The sequence below is a fragment of the Oryza sativa genome, chromosome 8, assembly GCF_034140825.1.
Source record: "Oryza sativa Japonica Group chromosome 8, ASM3414082v1".
Classification (NCBI taxonomy): domain Eukaryota; kingdom Viridiplantae; phylum Streptophyta; class Magnoliopsida; order Poales; family Poaceae; genus Oryza; species Oryza sativa.
In genome coordinates this window covers 1,367,185-1,385,608 of record NC_089042.1, presented here as the reverse complement: position 1 = coordinate 1,385,608, position 18,424 = coordinate 1,367,185, and the positions used below count along the sequence as shown (strand labels likewise).

General features: G+C 44.9%; 2 protein-coding genes and 1 pseudogene across 2 annotated transcripts; all 3 read left to right on the top strand.

Annotated features, from left to right (window-relative positions):
- Positions 1 to 391: 391 nt before the first annotated feature.
- Positions 392 to 3,129, top strand: LOC4344558 (L-type lectin-domain containing receptor kinase IX.1). Its single transcript, XM_015794308.3, has 2 exons — positions 392 to 2,033; positions 2,132 to 3,129. The coding sequence occupies exons 1-2, from the start codon at positions 607 to 609 to the stop codon at positions 2,241 to 2,243; spliced, it is 1,539 nt and encodes a 512-aa protein (XP_015649794.1). The 5' UTR covers positions 392 to 606; the 3' UTR covers positions 2,244 to 3,129.
- A 3,189-nt stretch (positions 3,130 to 6,318) lies between these two features.
- Positions 6,319 to 9,200, top strand: LOC107281882 (L-type lectin-domain containing receptor kinase IX.1-like). The gene is made up of 3 exons (XM_015793671.2): positions 6,319 to 6,517; positions 8,256 to 8,520; positions 8,618 to 9,200. Exons 1-3 carry the CDS (start codon positions 6,319 to 6,321, stop codon positions 9,198 to 9,200), a joined length of 1,047 nt encoding a protein of 348 aa, XP_015649157.2.
- Positions 9,201 to 16,190: 6,990 nt separating this feature from the next.
- Positions 16,191 to 18,424, top strand: LOC107275696 (L-type lectin-domain containing receptor kinase IX.1-like; annotated as a pseudogene).

Here is an 18,424-nt window from a genome sequence, read left to right as displayed (position 1 = left end):
TAAGACTAATACTTAATTAATCACGTGCTAATGGACAACCCCATTTTCCGTGGAATTCAACCTCCCGAACGTAGCCCTAGTTAACATACCATCAAGATTTCAGATCATCTATCTTTGGATATTTGATCAAGTAAGAGGAGCAGCTAAATTTTATAATTTTTTTTATAAAATTTGGTGAAAAAAGACGAAAAATTTGCACTCAATCTGCAGGGCCTATGCCAATGTCCAAAGCTTCACCTTTTTTTTTATAAACCAGCTTGATGTTTTATCATTCTTGAAAATGTATCAGAAGAAAATTGAAGATACCAACAAGAAACGAAACTTACTCTTAACTTCATTTAAAATTATTAGGAAAATATACAAAATATGATACAGCACTTTCCGAGGAACCAGAGTTGTCAGAGTCATGGTCTCATGGAGCCTAATTGATTTGCCAACCACCAAGGCACCAACTTGTTAAATTAGTAGAGTTCTTCTCACTACGCTAACTCGCTATGTCCTTAAGATCTTGACTGGTCTCTCCGAGTGGCGACCTGCTGATTCTTCGAGTAGTAGTTTTCGTATTGGCAGTATTGTCCGGCCGCTGATTCTGCTCAAAGACCGGCCATGGCCGCCGGCGTCCTCATGACAAAACCGTTCATGGCTGCCGCTTCTGCTCTAGCCTGCTTGCTCGTCATGCTGCGCTGCTTGCCTAGCGTCGTCGCTACCACGGTATCTTTCAACTACTCCACCTTCAGCAACGCGAAGAACATCACCCTCCAGGGCAGCGCGGCGTTCGCCGGCGGGGGGTGCATCGAGATCACCACCGGAAGCAACCTGCCGAGCAGCGGCACCATGGGACGCGTGGCGTACACGCCGCCGGTGCAGCTCTGGGACGCCGCCACCGGCGAGGTTGCCAGCTTCACCACGCGCTTCTCCTTCAACATCACTCCGACGAATTTGGACAACAAGGGCGACGGGATGGCCTTCTTCCTCGTCGGCTACCCGTCAAGGATGCCGGACAAGGGCGACGGTGGCGCCCTCGGCCTCACCAGCCGGTACTTTGACACCGTCCAGCCCGGCGAGAACCGGTTCGTCGCCGTCGAATTCGACACTTATCTAAACCGCGACTTCGACCCCAACGCAACCTACGACCACATCGGCATCGACGTCAACTCCATCAGATCGGTGCAGACCGAGTCGCTGCCCAGCTTCAGCCTCACCGGGAACATGACCGCCATTGTCGACTACAACAGCAGCTCGAGCATCCTGTCGGCCCAGCTGGTGAAGACATGGACGAATGGCTCGACTACACTTTACAACCTTAGCACCACCGTCGATCTCAAGAGCGCCTTGCCGGAGAAGGTCTCCGTCGGCATCTTGGCGGCGACGGGCTTATCCCTTGAGCTCCATCAGCTGCATTCTTGGTACTTCAACTCCTCGTTCCAGCAGAATCCACCACCGGCGGTGCAACATTCCCCGACCACCTCAGGTTCCGGACTTGCCGGAGTTATAGCTGGAGCCACCGTTGGTGCAGCACTGTTCGTCGTGCTCCTCTTTGCCATGGTAGTTGTCCTTGTGCGGCGACGTCGGAGCAAGAAGAGAAGGGAGGTAGAAGAGGCAGAGGAGGCGAGACACGTAGGGTTGGCCAGAGATGACGATGATGACGATGACGGTGAGCCCATCGTGGAGATCGAGATGGGCATGGGGCCAAGGCAAATCCCATACCAAGACCTCATCGAGGCGACGAACAGCTTTGCGGCGGAGGAGAAGCTTGGGCAAGGCGGCTTCGGTGCCGTGTACAGGGGATACCTGAGAGAGCAGGGCCTCGCCGTCGCCATTAAGAGGTTTGCTAAGGATTCCTCCAAGCAAGGGAAGAAAGAGTATAGGTCGGAGATCAAGGTGATAAGCCGGTTGCGCCACCGCAATCTGGTGCAGCTCATTGGCTGGTGCCATGGCCGCGACGAGCTCCTACTCATCTATGAACTCGTCCCCAACCGCAGCCTCGACATTCACCTCCATGGCAATGGCACCTTCCTAACATGGCCGATGAGGTTAGTACCTGTTCTCTTTAACTTCATCTAAACTTCCTTTGTGATGTTAAATTAATTGGCGTGTTAAACTCAGCTAACTTGGTCTTAACTTGTCACAGGGTTAAGATTGTTCTTGGGCTTGGATCAGCACTATTCTATCTCCATGAGGAGTGGGAACAGTGTGTCGTGCACCGTGACATCAAGCCGAGCAATGTCATGCTGGATGAGTAATTCAATGCCAAGCTAGGCGACTTCGGGCTTGCAAGGTTCATCGACCATGCCGTGGGGATGCAGACGATGACCGCCGTCTCTGGGACACCAGGCTATGTTGATCCTGAATGCGTGATCACCGGTAGAGCAAGCTTAGAGTCTGATGTTTATAGCTTCGGCATTGTCTTATTGGAAGTGGCATGCGGAAGGAGGCCAATGAGCCTACAAGATAACCAGAAGAATGGCATCTTCCGGTTGGTCGAGTGGGCCTGGGACCTGTACGGACAAGGAGATGTTGTCTCAGCGGCTGATGAGCGGCTCAACGGTGATTACGACGTGTCAGAGATGGAGCGTGTCATCGTTGTGGGGCTTTGGTGTGCGCATCCAGACCCAAGCGCATGACCATCTATCCGAGCAGCCATGGCCATGCTCCAGTCTAGTGGGCAATTACCGGTGTTACCTGCTAAGATGCCTGTGCCAACATATGCGCCGCCAGTGGCCTCAGTGGAGGGGCTCTTCACATCGTCCACTGGAATGTCGTCCTCAAGTGCAGCACAATCATCATCGACGACCAGTGGCTACATCACTCACACCTCGAGTTCCTCTAACACATCCACTTCAGCTGGTTCAAAGGACTCGTCTTCGTTGCTCAAACATCAATACTTATGATGTTCAATTCATTTGCTTTGTTACTAATTTTGACTTGATGCTTGAATGGGATGTACAACTCGTGAGCCATTGATTTTCCATTTAGAGTAGTCTAATTGCCAATGTGAGTAATGCATGTGCATTTATGCCATGATTTAAATTTTACTCCCATTTTAGTTTTTCTAGATAGATTTATCCTGCCATTTTCTCTTCAATGTCTGACTACTATAAAGTGCATACCTTGCATGTTTTAAGTGAATATCCTAGTCCTTAGAGGGCTGAATTGTCGAAGTTGGAAGAACTTTAAAATGAAAAAAAAAACCACCAAGAGAAGAGAACTCTTACATACTTCACATAGTTTGCATGTTTTCACTTTTCAGTGAATAACGCAAAGGTGTAAACAACATGAACTAAATATAATAAGCTAAATTCAATAGAGATGGAACATGGCCTCTACAGACTATAGACAATAGTACAAAGACTGCTTATTTTCAGTAGTTCTTATGCAATTGTCTCAAATCGTGGATATTTATGTTGGATACTTCGGTGGTGGAATCAAGAACATCCAAGCAAAATTGTTAACACTACAAAATAGTACCAGCATAGTAGTTCACTCACTATGACCTGTAGATTTTCAGCTGGTTGTTTTGCCCTGTTTTTCAGCTTTTCAACCAAAAGGTTGTTCTCCCCAAATCTTAACGAAAATTCGGGCAGCGCTCTTTGTCAGCCTGGCAAAACAAATAATAATAAATTAGACATTCATGCAAGAAACATGTCATCCAGGATTGACAACTCTGCTACCTCACGGATCGATCAAGTCAAATTTGGAAATAAAAGAGTTGGTTATGATAGGTTCAGCAATGGGTTTGCTGCTGCAAAATTCTCAACAGAATCTGATAGAACAACCCATTGGACCCTACTCCTTCCAGAAGAAAGGAAAGATCTGGAAACATTATATGATGGCACAGTAGCTAGTGACCCATTCTCTTTCACATTATGTCCTTAGCCATGATCAAACGCGCTTGGTCAAACCAACCAGTACCAGGATGATTGACAGAAGAGTAACGAGAACGAATTTTGACAAAGAGAAACAGCTCCAGTGATTTACGCATTCGAAATTAAAAACTACAATAGTTACAGCAATTTTTCATCTATAAAAGTCCATGCATAGCCTCTTTTGAATGTCCAAGTTAGCTATTCAACATTGATGCAGGATTGTGCTTACCTAAAATTAAGTTGAAGCCCTTACATTCTTTTGTTGAAGGGACATCAGAAAACGTTAAGAGGCTAAACTAATAAATACGAAGATACCCAACCTTAGAGGAAAGTTAGTGTTGGACACCAAATTGGGCATTTATCACATCTAAATTATCTCACGAAAAAACAATTTTTTTCACATTGGACAAAACAAAAAAACAGCAGTACTATTGTGACCAATCAACCACAAGCATTTTTCACATTAAGTTGAGGTTATGAGGTAACGGATGCAAAACCCTCATCTAGTCACCTATTGGAAGAGGAAGCTCCGGTAGGGACAGTCGGCGGCGATGCACTGTCGCAGCCTAGCGTCCTCCGCCGGGCGGTGCAGCATCGTCAGAGAATCCGCTCTCACCGCCGGCGTGAAGTGCCTGACAAGGTCCCGCCATTTTGGAATTAGGATAGTTCCCTTCCAGACCTAGCTAGCAGCAACAACACCTGCGGAGGCGGGAGGCGTGGAGGAGCTACAGGATACTTCGCCAACCGGAACTTGCTCATCACCGGAGATCTCGGTCGGCGCGCGGCCGACGACCAGAGCTATGCGGCAGCGGCGGCGACGCGGTAGAATACGCTTCAGTTGCGGAAAGAAGAAAAAGCTTAAACCGAGGATGGCTATAGTTGGGCCGTGCAACGTCCGGATAACATTTTATTGGGGAATAAGTCCACCGGAGGCGAGACTTTTTGAGATCCCTTAACCACAAAACCAGAAATGTGTATCCCTAAACTCACACAAACCGTGCACTCAAGGTCCTATGGCAGTATATATGGGTGGTTTCGCTGACGTGGCATCCTAGTCAGCAAAAAAAATTAAAAAAGTACGTGGAGCCCACATGCTAGCTACACATTTTTTTTTCTTCTCTTTTCTTCTTCTTCTTCTTCAGTAAGGAAGGCCGGCGGGCGGCTGCCCTGCGTGGCAGTGGAGCGGCGCCGAGATGCGGGCAGAGCGGCAATGAGCGGCGGTGGGCGAGCAGAAGAGCATGACGACAGTGTGGCCGCCGTGCGCGATGTTGATGCTGTTGATGTGGTAGTAGTCGGAGATGGTGGACTTCATGGTGGTCTCACAGAAGATGTTCTCGCTGCGGCGGGCGCCCTTGCCGGACTTCATGTGGAGGAGGTGCGGGCCCGCCGCCGCCCATCACCGCTTCCCCCGCCGCGGCGCTCGCCTGCTGCCCGCCCATCGCCGCTCCGCCCGCCGCCCGCTGGCCTCCCTCACTGAAGAAGAAGAGAAGAGAGAAGAGAGAAGAGAGAAAAAAGAAGAGAAGAAGAAGAAAAGATAAGAAAAAAGATGTGCAGATGACATGTGGCCCCTACATACTTTTTTTAATTTTTTTTGCTGACTAGGATACCACGTCAGCGAAACCACCCATATATACTGTCATAGGACCTTGAGTGCATGGTTTGTGTGAGTTTAGGCTATATATTTCTGGTTTTGTGGTTAAGGGACCTCAAAAAAATCTCGCTGTTAAGTTGAGGGACCTCCGGTGAACTTATTCCTTTTATTGGACTAACTCAAGTCCTAAAATGGGCTTAGGCCAAAGTTTTTGAAGAGCGGGGGAGTATGTTGGGACCCCCGTGGGGGTGGGACAAGTCTATTTTTTGTCGGAGCCATGTAGCTCGGAGGCACCGTTGGATCTGGCATGGGAGGATGACGATGCAGAGGAATGGGGAAGGGGAGAGTGAACTGGGGAGGCCTCAGGTGAGCATTGCTGCCTCCTTCTTGTGGATGAGCTAATGTGGTAAGGTTGGGATGACGGATCGGTGGTGGAGCTCACGGAGGAGGAGCAAGGCAACAGTGCAGCTCTCCGATGATCGCACCAGTGTTGTTGTCCCCATCTTCGTTGTGAGGATGGCATCTCATCCTTGCCCACGTTGGCTCGAGTGCTGGCCATCTCGAGCTCGCTACAGAGGGCGGTTTCAGTGATGTGGATATGGGGAAACAACACACGGCATCGCTCGAGACCCCTATGTCATGGGCCTATTGGGTCCACTAGGTTTTTTGTTTTTAAAATTTTTCAACTCAATGACATGCGGGTCCCATTAAGTTTTTATTCTATTATTTTAGTGCCATGTAGGATGAACAATTCCACATAGACACATGTGATCTTCGCTACCGCCGTTGTGTCATCGCCACCGAAGCCTCGGAACTCCCGAGGCCGACATTGCCATCGACGAGCTCCCAAGTGCCAGATCCATGTCTTTGTCATCACTGCCGAGGTCCCAAGCGCCGGATCCGACGCCGTTGTCGGCATCGCTGCCAGATGTCCCTACAGCTCCCGAGGCCAGCACTGCCAGGGAGCTCCTGAGCGCCAGATTCATTGTTGTTGTCATCGCTGCCGAGGTTCCGAGCGCTAGATTTGCCTCCGCTGAGTTTCTGAGCGCCGGATCCGCCAGTTCCCAAGCTCCTAGCTCGCACCTGCCGTCGCCGCTGCCAGAAGCTCATCAACGCCTTTGCAAGCCCGTCACCCCGCTCCGGCCATAGTCATCTTCGCCGGCGGATCTAGAGGGGGAGAAGTAGATGCGGAGAAAAGCTAAGTGAGAGAGGGAGAGAGAAGGAGAGGAGAGTGGATCGGGGTAGGGGAATGGTTATAAAGAAGAGGGTTGGCTAGAAAGTTGTTTTTGCATTCAGGTCTCTTAAGTGGCTCGCATTTGATAATCGATTTCTTCATGTGGGTCTCAACCAAATAGCATCCAAATATTTTTATATGCGGATGTTTTCTTGGCCCGCTTGAAACTAAGGGCCCCTTTGATTTGGAGGAAAAACATAGGAATTTTAGAGGATTTCAATTTTATCGGAAAATTTTCTATGAAGCCCTTTAAAACAAATGATTGAATCCTATCCAATCCTCTGAAATTTCTATAGAATGGACAATCCTATAGAGATTTTGGAGGAAATTTAGCAAGAGCTTCAACCTCTTGGTAACTTTCCTTTGAGTCTACATCTCTCATTCAATTCCTACGTTTTTCCTGCGGTTCATTCAAACGGTCATTCCTGTGTTTTTCCTGCGTTTTGCAATCCTCTGTTTTACACTTACATTCCTATCAAAATCTTACGTTTTTTCTATTTCTACGTTTTCTCAATCCTACGATTCAAAGGGGCCCTAAATAGGGGGTGCCTCAATAAAAGTCATTTTCGTAGTAGTGAACCTTTCCGTCTTCAAGTGATTTTCTCTTCAGTTTCCTAAGTAACCCAGATTATCATGTAGATTCAAAGGCACATAAATTACAGAATTCAGAAAATGAAGCAGAGTAGCTTTAAGATTCTCACTAGCTAAAGCTGCTTCTTAAACCTCCAGCTCTTTAAACAGAGCCATTGACTTGGTGCTCCAAGCTAGAGCTCAGCATTTCGGTCTTCAGTCCCATATGACCAACAAACAATCGATCGTTGACTCAACGCAATCTCTTCTGACCCCGACGGTCGAAAACTATGGCCGGAGCACAGAAAGAAGTAATTCAATGCCAATTTGGCACAATTAATACAAGTGGAAGAACAAATATTACCAATAAATCAACGGCAAGATTGTGTTACAATTCCTTGTTAGACCGAGCCGGCTTCTCGAGTCTCTGTTTGCTAGTGGTGGCTGGCACCAGCTGCTCGAGTGATATCGTGGACATCAGTTGAACAGGCTAATGGGTAGTAGAGGTGATCCATCCACCTGTGTATTAATTACTAAAACCATTGGATTGTTACCCATTTTATCCTTTATTTAATGAGAAAGTTCTTGACCATTTATGTCAAAACGAAGTCCATGACGAACATTATTAAATAAAAAGAGATTAATTATGTGGCATCACTTGTAGTGTTGCTGTTAGGCTCATTGTTTTGTGAGTAGCAATTCTTGTTACCATTTCTTCAAACTAGTTTTGATGTCACATGAGAATGATATTGCCAATTTATTTAAGTTTTAATTTTTTTACTATCATCCTTCAGTAGCACCACTACCACCATATAGTTGTTTTGTGATACATCTCGGTCTCTCAACTCTTAGAGGCATGTGGCAATGTTTCTTGAATGTTATCGAAAAAGTTAAGAAAAACAAAAGCTGACAACGTAGATTAGGTTTCTATCAATAACACACAAAAAAAAGCAGACCATAAAAAATACAATTGGATTTGGATTCACGCACTAAGGGCAAAACAACATCGGTGGAAGGGAGAGGAGGAGGACGCGACAAAGAGCCACTAGCAGGTTCGCCAAAGATTCCTCCAAGCAAGGGAAGAAAGAGTATATGTCGGAGATCAAGGTGATAAGCCGGTTGTGCTACCACAATCTAGTGCAGCTCATCGGGTGGTGCCATGGCCGCGACGAGCTCCTACTCGTCTACGAACTCGTCCCCAACCGCAGCCTCGACATCCAGCTCCATGGCAATGGCACCTTCCTGACATGGCCAATGAGGTTAGTAACTGTCCTCTCTAACTTCATCTCAACTTCCTTTGTGATGTTAAATTAATCGGTGTATTAACTCAGCTAAGATGGTTTTAACTTGTCACAGGGTTAAGATTGTTCTTGGGCTTGGATCAGCACTGTTCAATCTCCATGAGGAGTGGGAACATTGCGTTGTGCATCGCGACATCAAGCCGAGCAATGTCATACTGGATGAGTCTTTCAATGCCAAGCTAGGCGACTTCGGGCTTGCAAGGTTCATCGACCATGCCATGGGGATGCAGACGATGACCGCCGTCTTTGGGACACCAGGCTATGCTGATCCTGAATGCGTGATCACCGGTAGAGCAACCTCAGAGTCTGATGTTTATAGCTTTGGCTTTGTCCTATTGGAAGTGGCATGCGGAAGGAGGCCAATGAGCCTACAAGATAACCAAAAGAATGGCATCTTCTGGTTGGTCGAGTGGGCATGGGACCTGTATGGACAAGGAGATGTTGTCTCAGCGGCTGATGAGCGGCTCAACGGTGGTTACGACGTGTCGGAGTTGGAGCATGTCATCATTGTGGGGCTTTGGTGTGTGCATCCAGACCCAAGCGCACGACCATCTATCAGAACCGCCATGGCCATGTTCCAGTCTAGTGGGCAACTACTGGTGTTACCTGCTAAGATGCTTGTGCCAACATATTTTTAGATAATAGAATTTAACATTCCGACCTTTGCTTAAAAAGAGCTACAACCAATTATTACAAAGTAGCACTCTAGAAAAGAGTGTAGGGGAGGGGCTCAGTGGAGGGGCTCTTCACATCGTCCACTAGGCGCTGCCGGTGACCTTAGTGGAGGGGCTCTTCACATCATCCACTAGAATGTCGTCCTCAAGTACATGCAACACAATCATCATCAACGACCAGTGGCTACATCACTCACACCTCGAGTTCCTCTAACACATCCACTTCAGCTGGTTCAAAGGACTCGTCTTCGTTGCTCAAACATCAATACTTATGATGTTCAATTCATTTGATTTGTTACTAATTTTGACTTGATGCTTGAATGGATGTACAACGCATGAACCATTGATTTTCCTTTTAGAGTAGTCTAATTGCCAACGTGAGTAATGTATGTGCATTTATGCCATGATTTAAATTTTACTCCTATTTTAGTTTTTCTAGACAGATCCATTGACTTGGTGCTCCAAACTAGAGCTCAGCACTTTGGTCTTCGGTTCCATATGACCAACAACACAAAAATAGCAACTCGTATTGATAACAATCGATCGTTGACTCAACGCAATCTCTTCTGACCCCGACGGTCGAAAACTATGGCCGGAATACAGAAGAAGCAAATCAATGCTAATTTGGCACAATTACTATACGTGGAAGAACTAAATAATACTCCCTCCTTCCCTAAATTTTGACGTTGTTGATTTTTTTAAATATGTTTGACCGTTCATCTTATTCAAAAACTTTTGTGAAATATGTAAAACTATATGTATACATAAAAATATATTTAACAATAAATCAAATCATAGGAAAAGAATTAATAATTACTTAAATTTTTTGAATAAGACGAACGATCAAACATACTACCTATATATTTTAATGTATGACACCGTTGACTTTTTAACCAACGTTTGACCATTCGTCTTATTCAAAAAATTTATGTAATCATCATTTATTTTACTGTGACTTGATTTATCATCACATATTCTTTAAGCATGACCTAAATATTTTATATTTGCATAAAAATTTTGAATAAGACGAATGGTCAAATGTTATTCGAAAAGTCAATGGCGTCATACATTAAAATACGGAGGGAGTATTTAAAAAAGTAAACGGCGTCAAACATTTTGAGATGGATGGAGTATAACCAATAAATGAATGGCAAGCGTGTGCTACAATTCTTTGTTAGACGAGCCGGCCGTCTTCTCGAGTCTCTGTGTGCTAGTGGTGGCATCAGCTGCTCGAGTGAGTTATCGTGGACATCAGCTAAATAGGGGTGATCTGTCCACCTGTGTATTAATAATTAAAACCATTGGATTGTTACCCATTTTAAGTTCTTGACCATTTATCTCAAAACGAAGTACTTGACGAAAGAGAGATTAATTATGTGGCATCACTTGTAGCGTTGTTGTCAGTCTCATTGTTTAGTGAGTGGCAATTCTTATGACCATTTGTTCAAACTATTTTTGATGTCACAAGGTTGGAGACCTATTTCTGGACATCACCTTACCGGGGGAATGAGAATGCTATTGCCAATTTATTTACGTTTTTAACTATCGTGCTTGATAGGCACCACTACCACAATAACGTTTCTAGCTTGAATGTGATCGAAATAGTTAAGAAAAACAAAAGCTGACAACGTAGATTCACTAGAACGGGATTGGATATCTCTAACGGGCTTAAAGCATCATCTCTTTCGGGCAGGGAGCAAAGGTCAGTAATAAGAAAATATCTCAATCGGGCATCCGGCCGTCACGGATGACACATCTCAATCAAGCCAACATAAAAGCCCGTCATGGATGACTCTCATCTCTAACGGGCCTAGATTATAGCCCGTCACGGATGACTCTCATCTCTAACGGGTCTAGATTATAGCCCGTCACAGATGAGTATAATTCAAAAAAAAATAAATTTTGTTTTTTTGTTAGCCTAAGGCCTTTGCCCTCACTAGTGTGCCTTCCTGGTCGGTCACCAATCCAGACTCGTGTGCACCCAGGATGAATTTTCCAGTCGGTCACCCATCCCGTTTAACCTCACAGTTCTTTGGAGATTGGCTTCCGAGAAAGAAATTGTAATTTGTTGGTATGAGTATTCTATTAATCCTATTAAGCACTGGGCCAGGATGTCACACCCTAGCATCGCCTATTCATATACATTCATTCACATAACACAACCACATTCACATAACATCCATTTTGATCACATATTTCACCAGCGAATCTGAGTTAATTGGATCAAATATATATTTAGCAAGTATTATCATGAGTAGGAGGCAAATCAGACTTTTAAGAAAAAATGAATTTCGAATTGAATTTTATGATACTAAATGAACTCATATGAAAAAGCTATCAAAAACAAAGTTGTAGAACACATTGAGATCTACCATTTTTATTTTGGTCATTTCACCATCCGGGTTTGATTGAACTATATAAATTTTGTATTTTAAAATATAAGAAATTCAAATATTTTTTCGGGTAGTAAATGATTTCAAATGGAAAAATTGTCAACAACAAAGTTGTATAACTCATCAAGATCTATAACTTTTATTTTGGTTATTTTTCTATATAACGTCTTTTTAACAGTTTGAATTTGAATTTAAAAATATGACAACTTCAAATAATATTTTCAAATAATAAATGATTTCAACTGAAAAAGTCATCAACAACAAAGTTGTATAACTCATCAATATCTATAACTTTTATTTTGTTCATTTTTCTATACAACATTTTTTTAACAGTTTGAATTTGAATTTGAAAATATGACAAACTCAAACAACATTTTCAAATACTAAATGATTTCAACTGAAAAAGTCATCAACAACAAAGTTGTATAACTCACCAAAATCTATAACTTTTATTTTGGTCATTTTTTCATCCGACAAAGTGATAGTAACATTGTTCACAAAATTCACATATCTCTCATCTAGTTTTATAAACTATAATACAGATATGTAAATTTTGTAAACAATCTTACTAACACTTTATCGGATGAAGAAATGTTAAAAATAAAAGTTATAGATCTTGATGAGTTATACAACTTTGTTGTTGATGATTTTTTCAGTTGAAATCATTTAGTATTTAAAAATGTTGTTTGAAGTTGTCATATTTTCAAATTTAAATTCAAACTGTTCAAAAAATGTTATATAGAAAAATGAGCAAAATAAAAGTTATAGATCTTGATGAGTTATATAACTTTGTTGTTGATGACCTTTTCAGTTGAAATCATTAAGTATTTGAAAATGTTGTTTGAAGTTGTCATATTTTCAAATTTAAATTCAAATTCAAACTGTTAAAAATATGTTATATTGAAAAATGACCAAAATAAAAGTTATCTCTAACAGGCATCAACAAAAGCCCGACACCGATATGAGTCATCGGTGACGGGCTTTAAAATCATCTCAATCGGGCCATATTTGGAGCCCGTCACCGATGACCCTCATCTCTGACGGGCTCGGTGTCTGGGCCCGATTGAGATGTGCGAGGTCATCTCAATCGGGCCTAAATCTTTGCCCGTCACAGATGAGTGTCATCGGTGACGGGCTATATGTACTTGGGCCTAGAGTGAGTACATCTACAACGGTGCAAATTTACCGATTAAGATGACTTCGTTCTGACGGTCCAAGTAGTCCAGGCATAATTGAGCCCGTCACAGATTCTAGGATCGGTACTAGTGATTAGTTTTCAATCTACATACATGTAAAGTCAAATTCATCTAACCAAAACAAAAACAGACCATAAAAAATACAATTGGATGTGGGTTAACGCACTACAACAGATCAGCTTCCTAGACAGATTCTCTGTGACAAATGGGGAATCCGTCATTGATTTGTGATGAATTCACAAAAAGAAAATCATTGTAAAGTTCACCTTCAGCCTATCCTAGCGACGGTTGGAGGTCTTCCCCACGACGAACAAGATTGTCACGAAATGATGGTGATTTCGTCGTTAGCAGTTGGGCTATCATATATTAAAATTGTTAGGGGTATTTTTGTTTCTCAATCTAGAGATAGATATTAATTTGACCCACTTTTTATGATATCAATCACTTTAAGGAGTTTATAACCGGACAAAATTTGCTCTAGGTCATTCTAGAATTGTGACATTTATCCTAGGATAATATAATTATGCGGCTCGCCGTATGATGGTCTAGTTTTGCGTCTCTTTGCCAAGACACACTTTAGCCTTTGTTTTGACATATACTCTTCAAATGAATTTCTAAAAGAAGAGATTGCCCGAAGACCTACCAGGCAGGCCTGAGGGCAGTTTCATCTTTTCAAAAGTTTTCTCTTCCCAATTGAAGAGGATAGGTTAAAAGAAGTGGCTATATATCTAACTTTTGACAGATAACTATGTAACACCTATGTAAATTAAAACTTGCGTTGTAACACAATCGGAGAGGTGGAGAGCATATGCCCCCTAGCTGGCATGGCATCACGATTTCGACGCCTGGTCACAGAGCACTCCATCAACTTTTTATTCCTGATCATGCGCACAAATCTCCAGGCCAATCCAACGGAAGAAAATTTGAAAGTTTTTCCTCCACTTTTCTTAACATAGTAAAATAGTAAGTTCTTTTGGCAAAAGACCACAAGTCCATAAAACAAAGTGTATTTTGGCAAAAGACCACAATCCCGTGACAACCGTAAACTATAGTGCCTTAGAACAAATTTTGCCTTAGGCTATAAGCCAACTAACTATATCTAAATGTGGAGCAGAGAGATGAAAAAAAGTGTTAGCTCTCATGTAAGAGCTAGCTCTACACAGTACACAGCTATAAGATAAACACATTAAATATATAATGAGACAAAGAAAGGATAAGAAAAGCATAGATAATAAAATAACTTGTCTATTTATATATGTTAGGTCTAATACTATTTTAAGATGGACTTACTTAGCTTATGACTTTGTATCATAAGGACCAAACGAGTATTACATAGCTTAATATCCACATCATCTGCTTACCTCTTTGTTTTGACGTACTCTTCTTTCGTCACGTATTTACAGGCTGTTACCCTAGCGCGAGCGGATCCAAATCCGTCCAAAGTCATTGGTTAAGTTCGATCACCAGCGAGTAAATAGTTCCATCAACTTCGCTTGTATCATCGTGATTAAACTTTCTCGGATAAGTATGATATTTTATTAAGGTTGATGTAAGCGATACCTATATGATATATTGATTCTATTTTTAACTGCATCACTATTTAGAGTCGTATTGGCTTAGTTAGGACTTTCTCGGTTTTTATGCAATGTTTCATCGGAGTTCTAGTCGATGAGTTATCTTGTTACTACTTCTAAATGTTGTATTGGCTTATACTCAAACTCGCATAATCACTAGTTAAATCTCTTTTTATGAACTTTACCCTTATACTATTTCGGTTTGGTCTGATCTATCAAGATTGTTTTTATAAAGAACAGTTTATTCATAATTATGCATAGTTTAGTTATGGCCAATAATAGCACGAATTTTATTGTTTGTCTGATTATTATGTGAATCTCAATTGAGCCTATAGCTGATTGATCAAAACCCTATCATATCGGCTGGCCTAGCCACATCCCATTGGCTTACTGGCTAATTGGCACCTTGATCATCGATCTATTCAAACTAACTGGCACATCCTTAACTCGATTGATAGGACCGGCACTGGACCTAAGCAGATCTCTCAGGTCTTTGTTGTTGGGAATAGTCCCACATTGCTTATCTAGGGGGAGTTGAACCAACTTAAAAATGGGGGGAGTCCTTCACCTCTTGAGCTAGCTTTTGGGGTGTAGCAAGGCTTTCTCCTGGTTGGGCCAACGTCTCCCGGTTTTGGGCCAACAAGTGGTATCAGAGCCAAACCCACAATCTCTAGTGCTTGTGCACACTCAGGGTGGTGTAAGCCCAAAGCCCAGTGGACCGCGGGTGTGAGGCCCGTATGTGCCTGTGTGTGGGGCCGGTCAGGGCTAAGGGGCACCAATGTGTGACCACAATCTCTAGTGCTTGTGCACACTCAGGGTGGTGTAAGCCTAAAGCCCAGTGGACCGCGGGTGTGAGGCCCGTATGTGCCTGTGTGTGGGGCCGGTCAGGGCTAAGGGGCACCAATGTGTGATGGGGGAGATTGTTGGGAATAGTCCCACATTGCTTATCTAGGGGGAGTTGAACCAACTTAAAAGTGGGGGGAACCCTTCACCTCTTGAGCTAGCTTTTTGGGTGTAGCAAGACTTTCTCCCCGTTGGGCCAACGTCTCCCAGTTTTGGGCCAACATTTGTGTGTGCAACAGTTAGCTAGCCCATGCATCGTAGCGCATGAGCCAACTCATGTGTTTGAACCCCCCCCCCTCCCCCCAAAGCGCATGATGCAATTTTTTTTAAAAAAGAATTAGCAAATCCTTAAAATAATAGCTAAAGTGTGTTTTGACAAATGATCACAATCAAATAAGGAGTGTTATCTCTCATTCAAAAGGTAGCTCTACAAATATATAGGATGAATGCATTAAATACATAACTGAGACAAAGAGAGAATAAGAAAAGTAGAGACTTGTCTGTTACGTACTCCCTTCGTCCCAAAATAAGCCAATCTCGAACTATATATATGTCTAGATTCAGTATAGTCCGATATATGTACTTTGAGGTTGGCTTATTTTGGAATGGAGGAGGTATGTTAGATCTAATGCTATTTTTAGATGAACTTAGTTAGCTTATGACTTTGTATCATACCACATCATCTGCTTACCTGTGTTTTGTCGTACTCTTCTTTTGTCATGTATTTACTGGCTGGCGCAAGCGCGGGTCCAATCCGTCCAAAGGTAAAAATGGCGGGGGGCTGATCGGTTACTTTAAATCCGTACTCCAGACTGCATTGTCACGTAGGAAGGCTCCCGAGCATTGTCTCTCATTTCTCCCCAGCTAGTCACGCCGATCAGTACTGGTAGTCTATCACTAGCTAGCTATATCGTTGTCACCCTTGCGCGCCGATCGACGCCGGCGGTGATGGCCGGCTTTTCTTTGATCAGTTGCGCTGTGGGTATCATCTTCTTCTCCGTTTGCTACCTGCCTGCGGCTCCTGCCGCCGCCTTGTCCTTCAACTACTCCACCTTCAGCTCGGACAACCAGGAGGACTTCACATTCGAAGGCAACGCCTCCATCCACGACGGGTGTATTGATTTCGTTGCGAACGGGACCTGGGGCAGGGGCTACAGGCCCTACAGCACCGGACGGGTGTCCTACAAATTGCCGGTGCGGCTCTGGGACGCTGCCACCGGCGAGGTGGCCAGCTTCACCACAACCTTCTCCTTCAACATCACGCCGATGAATATTAGCGACAAGGGCGATGGCATGGCCTTCTTTCTCGTCAGCTATCCATCAAGGATGCCGCTGACCGCCGACGGCGACACTCTCGGCCTCGTGAGCAACAAACCCGAAAACGCTCCGGCCGGCGGCGACCAATTCGTCGCCGTCGAGTTTGACACCTACCCAAACCCCGGCTTGGACCCTAACGCTACCGGTGACCACATCGGCATCGACATCAACTCAGTCCGATCGTTGACGACCGAACCCTTGACCAACTCCAGCCTCATCGGTAACATGACCGCCATCGTCCACTACGATAGCAGTTCGAGCATCCTGTCGGTGAAGCTGTGGATAAATGACACGACGAAGCCGCCTTACAACCTTAGCTACGAAATTGTTGATCTCAAGAAAAAATTGCCGGAGAACGTCACCATCGGCTTCTCGGCGGCAACGGGCGCATCAGATGAGCTACACCAGCTGACTTCTTGGTACTTCAACTCGAGCTCGTCGTTCGAGCATAAGCATGGACGTGCCGGGGTTGTAGCGGGAGCCACCGTCGGCGCGACGTTGTTCGTTGTGCTGCTCTTCACTGCTGCAGCTATCCTCATACGGCGACGTCGGATCAAAAACAGGAAGGAGGCAGAGGATGAGCAGGACATAAGCTCGGACAGCGAAGACAATGACGGCGAGCCCATCGTGGAGATTGAGATGGGGACTGCGCCAAGGCGATTGCCATACTATGAGCTCGTCGAGGCGACCAAGAACTTCGCGGTGGAGGAGAAGCTCGGGCAAGGCGGCTTCGGTTCGGTGTACCGAGGCTACCTAAGAGAGCAGGGCCTCGCCGTCGCCATTAAACGCTTCGCCAAAGATTCCTCCAAGCAAGGGAGGAAGGAGTATAAGTCGGAGATCAAGGTGATAAGCCGGCTGCGCCACCGCAATCTCGTGCAGCTCGTCGGCTGGTGCCATGGACGCAACGAGCTCCTCCTTGTCTATGAGCTCGTCCCCAACCGCAGTCTTGACGTCCATCTCCATGGCAATGGCACCTTCCTTACTTGGCCAATGAGGTTATTAATTATCCGTGCTAACTTTCTCATCTCAACTGCTTCGATGAGTGTCAAATCTAATTCTATTTTTATCTTGCTTAATTGGTTGTTTCCACAGGATCAAGATTGTTCTCGGGCTCGGATCAGCACTACTCTACCTCCACCAAGAGTGGGAACAATGTGTCGTGCACCGTGACATCAAACCAAGCAACGTCATGTTGGATGAATCCTTCAGTGCCAAGCTAGGTGACTTCGGGCTCGCGAGGCTCATCGACCACACCATCGGTATAAAGACAATGACCGCCATGTCAGGAACACCGGGCTACCTTGACCCTGAATGTGTGATCACCGGTAGAGCGAGTGCCGAGTCCTACGTTTACAGTTTCGGCATTGTCCTACTGGAGGTGGCATGCGGGAGGAGACCGATGAGCCTACTAGACAGCCAGAATAACGGCGTCTTCCGACTGGTTGAGTGGGCCTGGGATTTGTATGGCAAGGGAGATGTTCTCATGGCCGCCGACAAGCGTCTCGACGGCGACTACGATTCTGCGGAGATGGAGCGTGTCATCGCTCTCGGGCTCTGGTGCGTGCACCCTGACCCAAGTGTGCGACCGTCTATCAGAGACGCCATGGCCATACTCCAGTCGAGTGGAGGCCAACTGCCAGTGCTATCGGCCAAGATGCCCGTGCCAATGTACGCGCCGCCGATGGCCTCGTTTGACGGGCTAGCTGTTTGCGTCATCTACAGGGATGTCGTCGTCCTCAGGTGTGACGCAGTCGTCGTCCACATCGACGACGAGCGGCCATGCTATTCACACCTCGTGTTCCTCGGTTTCCTCCGATTCAACCGGTTCGAAGGACTCGTCTTCATTGCTCAAGCATCAGTGCTAG